Here is an 11,252-nt window from a genome sequence, read left to right as displayed (position 1 = left end):
CAATTCGATTAAGATAATAGTAACATTTTGTTTCGAGAGCAGTCATTTCTTGCAATATTATTTTCAGTTGTTTTTTGCGTACTTTATCAAAACCATGTATTTGTAACCTGGCACAGTGTAAGAATAGAATGATAGCTGTCTTTAGAGAAAACTGGTTACAGTAGAATATTGGATACTGTCAATATGTACATACATAATGAATATTAAAATATGGAATGTATAATGCTTTTAAAAAGCAGCAGCAGCAACAGACTAGACGAAAAGCATTCCTAGTGGAAACCAACAGTAAGAAAGACTTCTTATCGCCAGCAAAATTGGAATGTAAAACATTCTGAGCTTTTTTCTATAATTGTAAATTTCTTTAAATCTTAGAAAAAAAAATTTAATAGATCTAATCTTGAGATTTCAAAATTACGAAAAATTACATTATTGATGGAAACCAGGTTTATAGTATTTGACAGCATTAATTTCTTTTAAAGTTCCCTTTCCTCTTCACTGCCAACAGTCAACCTTTGCTCGTATTTCTCCCCAAATTTAGGATCCATATTTTTAATGGATGACAACAGTGCATCTTTTTCCTGCTGACTCCAATTTTGGCTCCACTCTTGAAAGAGCTTTACTCGACATTGAAATAAACTTGGTGGCCTATTTGAATCTTCTTTGCAGCCTAAACTCTCCATACCTGATACCAGACCATTTACTAAGCCTGTGGGACTGCACCGTTCCAGCAAAACACTCAGGAAATCACCTCGTTGCATCTCGGACCATTCTTGAAACCATTGTACGACATAGCGTATCTGAGCTTGATTTGAAAGCGTTGTAGACATGTTTCATCTTGAAAAAATTGAATTAAACATCTCACAGTCTTCTCAAATTATTTGAAAAAAATAAACATTGAAATCTACAAACAGACAAAACATCTGTTAATAATAAAATGTAGTATTATTGTCGATCACTATTACTGAGCATTTATGGAATTAACATTGGAATTGTTTTACAGTCATTATGAGAATCTCTAAACAAAAAATAGGTAAACCTAAAGTACACTGTATTTTGCAAACAACAGATAGTGGTAAATGCCGATATTTTAAATTCAGATAGGTTAGAATTTCATATATTTCTACAAGAAACTATTATGAAAATGACCAAAGATTTTATAATAGTACAAAACAAGTGAAATACGTTAACAAAAATTACCAGTTGCGTTGTAAGTAACGTAGCAAGTAGATTACGACGTGGAGTTCTTGTTTTTTATTTACGTTTCCCGTATGACCGTCGTGTTTGCTTGGCACTTGCTATAGAGCACTGAGAAAGTGTCGATGAACCTACTGCGCCTTGAATTTAATAGACAAGGTAAAATATTGTAAAATACGTCGAGCCAATATCACATTAAAAAATGTATTTATAGTATTCGTTTATTAACAAATTTACAAGTTAATTAGTTAATTTGCATTTTTTAGGGTTAGTTTCTACCTCCGATTCCGTAGTAACTTCATCTGAATCGCTATCTGATATGTCGACTTGTTCTGAAAACGAAAAATATTAATAAAACAAAAATACAATTAGTTAACGAAAAACAAGAGAGAAAGTCAATAGTTTCTAACTATAATTGCAAATTTACCGTGTACATCGGTTGACGCCTCGTGTTGAGTTTTCACGAGAGTTGAAAGAAAAGCATTGGTTTTTTGCTGAATATCTTTCACACTTTCGATTAAGCTGGCTAAGCTCTCTCCTTTGACATTTTTTGAGCTTTCTTCAAAGGCACAAGATTTGTTTTGAGATATTTTAACTTTTACACAAGAATCAACCATGATTTCATTATTTCCAAAGCGTCGTGGTTCTCAACGCCGAGAAGAGATTAATAAAGAGGGCTAACCCTCGTATATTTTGTGTTTAAACTAAATGTATGAAAATTCAGTTCCCCCAGAAGTTTTATACTGCTTCCAGCATAATGCGTCATGCCCACTGTGTCCACTAATCATTAGACACAAAGTGTGCTCTGTGCGGTCAACCATCGATAAAGCGATTGTTGAATAGCAATAAAATTATAACATCATTATTCTATTCAATAGATTCCCTCTTTAAAAAGTAAGTTTTGAAGTAAATTTTCAAAATATATAATACTTGTAATTATCGAACATTTATGTCTTGTAACGATAAACGTGATGCCAAGATTTCTAGGACGTTATAAATTTTATTGCCGCATCAAAGTTCTTATTTTAGAAGCGCTCTAATTCGATACACGAGATAAAATTCGCTAGTGGGTGGGCAAAAATTGGAGTCTATAATTTTTTTAATGTCGTCAACTGATATGCAGCTGTGTCCTCGTTGGTCCACAAAGAACCAATATGTAACTGGTAACAGCAGAAAGACAGCTCATACTGTATACGTAGAACGTAGAACGTATGTACGTGCCAATTCATATCCCGAGATATTCCTTAGTGGCCCTGAGTTTTCAAGTCTGAAAATTTCAAATCAGTCAGTCGCGACGTCCAGCGTTGTCCAGTACGCTTACTGAGTAACAAATATTTGTGTCGGACATCGAAATAATCTATGAATAAAACAAGAAGCTTGATCGGAAAATATACCTGAAAATTCGGTCTGTCTCCGCGAGTGACAATAGTGACTTGAACAACAAATAAGCGAACTGTTATATTATAGTACTAATAATGAAATGAATATTTCGAACAGTCATTAAGGTGAGTTTAAGACTGTGTATATCATTAAAACAATGGAATTTTGAATAATCCTCAGTTATATACATATTTGATTGTGATTTAACATCCGGGATGTGCCTAAAAATTAGCGTATGTCAAATTGACTACGCGAGTGAATTGATTAATATAAAATCCTTTTTATTCGGTTTTTATAAGTGTGACTTGTTTATACTAATTAACTGTATATAAACTTTCGATGCTTAGTCATGAGTTTTATTTGGATACATTAATTTTTATAATAAGTCGGTTCAGTCAGTCATTGTGTCGTATATAGTACAAGCGTCTCTTTATAATACTTTGAAAATATTACAAAATTTCTGTCACCTAATTTGAATAACAGTATACTTACAACAAGGATTGAAATTAGCAAAAGGAGAAAATAAATTGCAAAAGTCAACTGGTACCTATTGTTCGTACTCACATCATTGACTCGAGGCTTCAAAATTAACTGTGAATATAGATGCCAAAGGCGTGTCCAAGGATTACAGTACTGAATTATTCAATAAATGATGGCCGTTGTATAAAACTAATTTAGCATACGAGTTTCAATTTTCACATGAAGGTTACTAGCTAAGTATGTGCATCACCCAATATCGTAGAATATTATTATGACAAATTTCACAATTGAACAGCTGCGCCTATAACAACGTCAGAAACATATACTCAACCAATTAAAAGACGGAGTAATCTTTCAAACTCCGATAACACCTGTAAATACATTCCTAACCTTAATGGCATAAAGCGAGGAGAAATCCAAAAAGCTTATAATTTTCTGTATTTAGTTGTAAATGCAGTCGCAAAGTTAAATTATATATTTATTATTATTATACGTATACAATCTACTCACAATACGATCGGAACTGGTTTTACCACTTGGAAATTCCAGATTGCGCAGGCTTGTTGGGTGTGCGTATATCTAATTGCATTATATATATAGATATATGGTCAACAATTTACTTTATATTTAGTGCAGGTGACCAGGAATATCCGAGAAAATACAGACAGGAATAACACATTCATCTGATTTACGTATTCTGAAAGTATATGATACGTATATGCACATGGCAATTGGAAGGTCTTTGTGCGACTTAATTAATGCGGTTGTTTTTTTTTATACTGAAAAGTACAAGAGTGCATTCAGGATTTCTACATATACGTCATACACATCAGGACGACCAATCTATTTATAGAAAACTCCTTTCGCCTTTTATATTCTTGACGTTATTCCTACAACGTAGAAAAATTTAAGAGAATTTCACATCAAACGTCAACAATGTCTTATTATGCGATTTTTTCTTTTTTTCCCCATTGTACTGCAATTCGCAGTATTCTCCGGTACTCTATGCATACTTATACTGTTATAATATGAATTATTGGTGTACAGACATATATATGTTCTCAGGCTTTACATATGGTACACATATGCCATGTACGAATGCTGTTTAAAGCAATAATATCTGACAATTTATTAGCATATTCAAGGATTTCTTCGTTTTATTTCTCTAGAATGTTTTAACTGATGATTGCAGTAGATGAGTGCACAGTTCTTATATTGTTGATAGAATGATATTAATTTAATTGAATTTACAAAGAACGGTTTAGTATTTAAAAAACTGTTACCGATCTTAGTTTAGTTTGAGTTTTTAGATTGATATAAATTGTGTTATTTATAATAAAGAGTTTGCGAATGTCAAGTTACAAAATGTTGACAAGCGATACACTGATTCAGATTTTTCTTTTTTAACTCCAGCTTCCCGATCACCTAATTACGATTGTTTGTAGTATCGATTATTGTGACATTCCTTTTTTCTCGCATCTGTCCTAGTTACGAGACAACGAACTGTTGCGTCTGTGGGTTTGGTGAATATTCCACACGCGAGTTATTTGAAAAACATACTACTATCTAGTATCGAATAAATCGATTTGGCAAATATTAACTTGACGTTTGTGAATCCGCTCTTTTCAAAGAACGTCGATCGCATGGGGTAGTTAAATACCCCAGCTAAAACTTTCATGCCCCTGTTCTCAATAAACGCAGATATTTTAATTTTTCTTTTATTATAGATTGAATGAAGTCTTTATACTACCCATTGATTATATTATTCAACTTAGTAATGATATATGCGTTTGCTAGTCACGGGACTATGATCTGTTTTGATATTTTAGTGGTATATACAGAAATAAGATGCTGAGATTTATTACCCCAAAGTTACCAGTTATCAAATGAGGTAGAAGAATAAAAAAGAAATCAATTGCTATGAAATGCTTATAATTTCTATTATTATTTACATGAAAAGTTGGATAAAGATTGCAACAAACTTGAGGAAATGAATTTATTGAGGAAATGTATGATTCTATTTGTCTCATTTTCAGGACAATCAAAATGCCAATTTTATCAGAAATGTCACAGAGGTTTATCAATTTAACTACTGATGCGAAACCAGATCCACCACGAATTGTCGTGGAAGATGAAGGATATAAGTTAGGTCTATCGTCTCCAGAGACTAAAATAAATTCAGCACCAGTAACGCCTGACATTGAAAATGGTGCGAAAGACATACCGGAAGTTATCAGGAGGCAGAAATCAGCACCGGAACCAACTACTTCAGACAGCGAATTTCCAAAAAGTCCGAAGATTGGTCATTCGAGTACAGCAGGTTTTGAGTTCAGATCAAAGAGTCCACGAGGAAAGACGAAGCCCAAGTATAAAATACGTAAGTATTGGAATTGGTATAAAGATATAAATTATAAAAAATTATTAATTGTCTCTTTCAATATTTATGTTGATCTTGTTGTGTCTGTTGCAGCGCAAAGCGCAAATGTCGTAAATTATAATATAGTTAATTCAAAAGGAGTGACCATTGGCTCCAGGACAAGTATCACATATAACAACTTAAATCAGTTTAATAAAAATACCACAGTAACGCCAAAATCTTCTACAATGAAGGCAAAAACTAAACCGATGCCTGAAAGTGTTGAGGAACTCAGCATGTGTAAGGAACAAATTAATCTTGACGACATGTTTCTGATAAAAACTCATATTGGACATGGTTGGCGTGATGTAGCTAGACGTCTAGGCTACTCCGAAGGACAAATTGATCAGTTCGAAGAAAATCATATGGTCAAAGGCATCGATCAGGTAAACTAAATAGGTCTACTGGTAAAGACCATGAAGTTTTCTTTAACTCATAATTCATAACTTAAGAAAATGTCGAGAAAAATAGAACACAATAGAATTCTAAAATCAGTACTATAAATAAAATTAAAGACAATAAAATTCTAACAAGCGCTATTCAGTCTTGCTAAATATCTTTAACCATTTATATAATATTAGAATATTCTTCAATAATTTCATAACGTCATGCTGTCACAGTGTTTCTACGAAACTAATAAACGTAAATTTATGCGGAAACAAATGGATGAATGACCTTGAGGTTTCTTGTGCTAAGAACAAGTCTGCTTAACTGTAGAATGGTTTAGAAAAAGTCATGTTCTCGCTAATGCTAGTCGTCCTGCGAATATAAAGTACATAATGTATGGTCCCATCTATAATGAAACAAGGATAGGATAAGCATGCTTCTGAAGGCAGATAAGAAAATAAACAAAAATAGAAATTAATCTTGACTATCTTTTTCAGACGCCTCATTTATTTGATAAAGAAGAGTGTATCTCTCTCTCTCTCTCTATATATATATATATATATATATATATGCACGTGTTATACATCACTGTATCAGCCTTGCTTAAGCATTTATCTAAACTGATAACATTAAAAACATTATGTTCATTTTATTTTTATAACTGATTAAACTTCGGAAATACTAAGTGTCTCGTTTATATGACACTTTGATCTCGTCTCAATTGTGTGACATAACATATTTATTCTGGCTTACATTTTGATGCATGTACTAAAGTGCAGCCTGTAACCCATTGGTGGGTCAGGCTGGGTTTAACGTGCTAAAATGATTCTATTTAATCGGTATGACTTGTAACAAAGAACAATACACTTCTATTAGTTATGGCAATACAATATTTGTATATTATAATAATTTATAGTGATAATTATTAATTATGCTCAATTTAGCATATTTCACATATTCGATATTATAGACGTGACTCTGTATATAAATTTGAAGAAATAATTTTTTTAATTTATACACAGTTGCGAACGTTTCTTTTTTCAAGGCTGGCACTAAGGCATATAAGAATGTCGAGATAACTTTTATTTGCTACATACTTAACCGCTCTATAGAGTTATCAGTAAACCGACTATACCCATTTGTGTTCAAGACGCGTATCAAACAATTTACACGTGATTTTCTAAGAAATTCTTGCCAATGAGAAACACATGGAATTCATTCGGGCAGAATAATTTCGCAATATATCACCTGACTAAAAACAAAAGGCCGGGTGCTTCTGGAAAATCCTATGTTCATACGCCCTTTTCTTTTCTGTTTTATTACTTCTGTGTCATTCTAATGTAACGTAATATTTGATTCCAATTAAAGTATGACTTCTTTTTGTTTTCAGGTCATTTATCAAGTGCTACTCGATTGGAAGCAGACGAATACGAAGGACGCTCGACTTGGCGACTTGATTTGCATAATCTGGTCTTGTCAAGAATATGATTGTGTGGAAAGATTAGCAGCCGCGCGCAAGAAGCCTTCGTAGCGCGTATTTAGAATTTCTAAATAGCATAATTGTATATATTCAGGTCAAATGTACTACCTGAAGTTAACCTGTCCATTTGATTTCTATGTACAAGCACCTTCAGGTAGTTTGTTTGTACGGAATAACTCCTTATATTTTTCGTTTTGTTATAATGAACGCATTAAAAAACTAAATATAAAAATTCATGCTGAAGCGTGAGCATTTGTTATAATAAATCTTTATTTACCTGAGTTATTTCAGGTACGGAAACTTTGACTTAATTTTTAACAAATGAATTAAATACTTTTTACTTTTCATTATTTGATATTTCAAAAATGTGTAATATCGGAATACACTTAAACTTCCCGTTGAGGGTTCAGAATTTTTTAAGATTCTACGCATGAGCTCGATAAAGTGTATTCTTTTTGACGTTTACTAAAAAATATATTGTTAATGGCATTATCTGTGTTGAAATGCTTAATGCAATGTATTACATTTACTTTAATTATAAATAATATTTATCAATAATTCTTCTTCGACTGTTCGCATTTAGAATCTAAAGTGCTTGGATAACAAATCTGGCATGTTGATTTATTTCTTATTCTCAATTACTTGTTACTCAAACTATTCCACGTGCTTATATATAGTAATAAGTAGATTTGCAATATAAGCGTGTAAAACGAATTTTTAGGTTTAACTCGTGGCTATAATTTTATATCTGAATAGTATACATGGAACGTATTAGGTGATATAAAAGGAAAATTTGTCAATGTGATATTTTTAGACTTTATTATACAATAGAATTATTTGTAGGACTTAACTTTCCATATTGGAAATTAAGAATATTGTTATACCATTTGTGTTACATTTTTGAATAGACGTAGACACAGATTTCAGTCTTTATTGTCATTGTAAGATTAAGATTAATGCATTACATAAAGAATAAAGTAATGGTTTTGGAAAGTTGCGCAAGTTTGTTTCCTCAACCTCAAGAGATGGATCCTTTACATGGTTCATTTATTTTATTTGGAAGGTCCTAGTAACTTTAATCAATGTTATTTACTCTTCCCAACAATATAATGCATTGGTCACTGGTCGCAGAATTATGTCTAAAACGTTATATGGACTTATACAATGTTACATGTAGTTGATATCAGAAATAATTTTTGTGCATCAATATTCTGATATATTTTAATTTTTCAGCAAATTCAAATTCGGTTTTCAAAGTTACGTAAAAATATCAAATCGAATGAAGTGAATATACTGGCAGAATTTTTTTATAACGAATAAATGTCTAAGAAATTTGCAAATACAATGCAGTGAACAGTGTAATCGTGATAAAACAAGTATTGATAAAAGCATTTTTTTAAAATCAATTTAATCGACATTTAATCAAGCACGAATAAATATTATAAAGTAATATTGGCTAAGTAGAATTACAGTTATTCTTTTGTATCAAATGAAGCAGGAAATGCATACATAAGTGTATTTTCTTGAAATATAATATAACTTACTTTATTAAGTGCAAGTGTTAAGTAAAAAAAAGAAATAATATGATATACAACATATCTTATACGTGCATGTTAGATTGTTATTTCTTTTCTCTGATTTTTTGCAACACGGCCATTGCGAAATCTTTACAATCAACAACTCGTCTCATTGGGATCATAGTACCATACGAAGTTCCAAAATATACATATAATTCGTTAAATGTTTCAAGATAGAAAGAATTGCTTTTTTTAAATACTACCGCCGACTTGTAGTTTCTTTGGCGTTATGTGGACGGGCGATGATTCTTCTGATCTGCACCGTGTTCCGTTTTCTAGCATTATCTCATCAGCTTTAGTAAAGAAACCCTCTTTGCATTTTCTCACCTCGGCAAACATTTCCTCGATACTTTTATCGCCATTTAATGTAATAACAGGTGCTGGCAATGAGAAGAGCGTACGGTGGTATAGCCAGTCGTCATGTATTTGATGCACTTGTTGCAGATATTCTAATGAGACAGAACACTCTTCCTCGCGAGCACGCTCTCGCATTCTTTTGTACACAACTTCTGGTGTTGTTCTCAGATAGACTGTTTTGGCAGAATAAAGAAAATAGGATTATTAGTGTGGATCAGTAGCAAATCATATTGATTAAATATAATTAACATTAAGTATTACTTATTAAGTCCGTTTTAAGTTTCACGTTTGTGATGCACCAATTGTACCATTCTTCCAGGACTACTGATTCTACGGGCCTCAGCATTTTGGTGCGCTTCATGTTCTCAATGAAACATCTAGCACTGAATACTGATCTTTCCATTATTTTATAAGGTGTAGGAGTCTCTATAGTGTGTAACTGTAGCATGGTAAGTTGCACATAAGACTGAAATAGACAAGCATATTGTCCTGGATCTTTGTACATCAACTCCTACAAAGAAAAAAATAATTAATATCGTATTATTAAAATGGAATGTTATTTTCAGGAGTAAGCATGTTACCAGCAAATTTGTTCCAGATACATTGCGCCACAGCTCTACAGGCTCTTGTAATACAGTCGTATCATTATACTGTTTAAATTCATTGATAAATGTTGTTTTGCCGCTGCCTATATTCCCTTCTATACACACCGTGAATGGGCGCTTGTAAACTGCAGATGGTATTATGCTCATTCTAGCAAATAATTTAAGTATATGTTTTCCTGGATAAAAAATAATCAAGATTACAGTTCTTCTTGTATGCTTCGCAACAACATAGTGAGTAGAAGTTTCGCAATAAATGATCAATATCAAAATATCCATTCCGTAATAAGAATATGGTATCGTCATACAGAAATATGTAGATCAATCGATAAATAATCATATTTAATATCACAATATGAAATGATTTGAATAGACTCATATTAAAAAAAATTGACAGAATGCATGCAGCAGCTAAGTATATTACTAATTAGACATTAAGACAATAACTGCTATTATTAACTGTTTAGCAATACAAAAATAAATGACGTGTACAAATACGTTATCAATAAGGATTTAAAAGTAACATTATTTTTTGAAAACACTATGAATTAAACTAATTCCATTATTCATTATTGTCGATTATATGACACAATAAATATCATATAATATATTAAAATAGTTTTAAGATACAATAATATTTAAAGTTTAGGGTCTAACACTATCTGATAGCTGCGAGTACAGGACGCCACTGATTTTACGTTTATTCCAAGTGTATAGAACAGGAAAAGATCAAGAATGGATATACATATATACAATGATCCTCTATTTACCGCCAAATTTATAGCATTTTCCCGCCAGAAAAAGCTTAAGCACCGTTCACCCGTTCATACGTGATATATGTTAAGTATGAATTTCAAATTACATTTACATTTTTTAGTTTTTATGAAAATATCGATAGCCTCTTGATTATTGTGCTCGCTTTTATTAATAAAGGATTAAAATCTTACTATGTAGGATGCATAAAATTAATAATAAAAAATACGCAATTATTTTGGTTATTGCACATGCAAACGAAATGAAGTAAACTATAGTTTTAAACCAAATACCAGTTGTCATTGAAACATTCAATTATCAATTAAAGTTAATACCGTATTTAGCTTTATCGAATAATTACCGGTGGTGTTCATTGTTGAATGTTAAAGCAAAATTTGGAACGTTATATTAGGTTAGATTTTCTTCTATCAGAAACATTGTAACACTTTGTATTTGCGCATGCTTCATTATACGCTGACATCGCTGAGATACGTTTATACCCGAAATAAAGAACATGGATCGTGAAATAGATGCACTTTGATATATTTTATAATATTTCAATACATCTTGAATATTGTTATTCTTTGCCATAGTCTCATTGAGCGACTGGCCATTTAAAAGATTAA

At 31.8% G+C, this 11,252-nt stretch overlaps 3 protein-coding genes across 8 annotated transcripts; 1 reads left to right on the top strand and 2 right to left on the bottom strand.

Annotated features, from left to right (window-relative positions):
• Positions 1–473: 473 nt before the first annotated feature.
• Positions 474–827, bottom strand: LOC107262769 (uncharacterized protein C14orf119 homolog). Its single transcript, XM_015729304.1, has one exon. The coding sequence runs from the start codon at positions 825–827 to the stop codon at positions 474–476; it is 354 nt and encodes a 117-aa protein (XP_015584790.1).
• A 426-nt stretch (positions 828–1,253) lies between these two features.
• LOC107262784 (receptor-interacting serine/threonine-protein kinase 1) lies at positions 1,254–8,330 on the top strand. Of its 4 annotated transcripts, none has more exons than XM_015729321.2 (4): positions 1,254–1,353; positions 5,091–5,431; positions 5,525–5,856; positions 7,248–8,330. In XM_015729321.2, exons 2-4 carry the CDS (start codon positions 5,101–5,103, stop codon positions 7,386–7,388), a joined length of 804 nt encoding a protein of 267 aa, XP_015584807.1. In that variant the 5' UTR covers positions 1,254–1,353; positions 5,091–5,100; the 3' UTR covers positions 7,389–8,330. The 4 variants fall into 4 exon arrangements, with proteins under 4 accessions (XP_015584807.1, XP_015584806.1, XP_015584805.1 ...); XM_015729320.2 differs by lacking the exon at positions 1,254–1,353 and adding an exon at positions 1,981–2,088; XM_015729319.2 differs by lacking the exon at positions 1,254–1,353 and adding an exon at positions 2,394–2,699.
• On the bottom strand, positions 8,140–11,229 carry LOC107262785 (deoxynucleoside kinase). Of its 3 annotated transcripts, none has more exons than XM_015729323.2 (4): positions 10,988–11,229; positions 9,853–10,052; positions 9,533–9,782; positions 8,140–9,444 (listed from the first exon to the last, which is right to left on the bottom strand). In XM_015729323.2, exons 1-4 carry the CDS (start codon positions 10,998–11,000, stop codon positions 9,107–9,109), a joined length of 801 nt encoding a protein of 266 aa, XP_015584809.1. In that variant the 5' UTR covers positions 11,001–11,229; the 3' UTR covers positions 8,140–9,106. The 3 variants fall into 3 exon arrangements, with proteins under 3 accessions (XP_015584809.1, XP_015584811.1, XP_015584810.1); XM_015729325.2 differs by having other exon boundaries at positions 10,962–11,093; XM_015729324.2 differs by lacking the exon at positions 10,988–11,229 and adding an exon at positions 10,531–10,767.
• Between the last annotated feature and the right edge of the window lie 23 nt (positions 11,230–11,252).

This window comes from Cephus cinctus, unplaced genomic scaffold, assembly GCF_000341935.2.
Source record: "Cephus cinctus unplaced genomic scaffold, Ccin1 Ccin1_scaffold0129, whole genome shotgun sequence".
Taxonomy (NCBI): Eukaryota; Metazoa; Arthropoda; class Insecta; order Hymenoptera; family Cephidae; genus Cephus; species Cephus cinctus.
The sequence above is the reverse complement of the archived record's forward strand: the minus strand, read 5'-3'. Positions and strand labels throughout refer to the sequence as shown.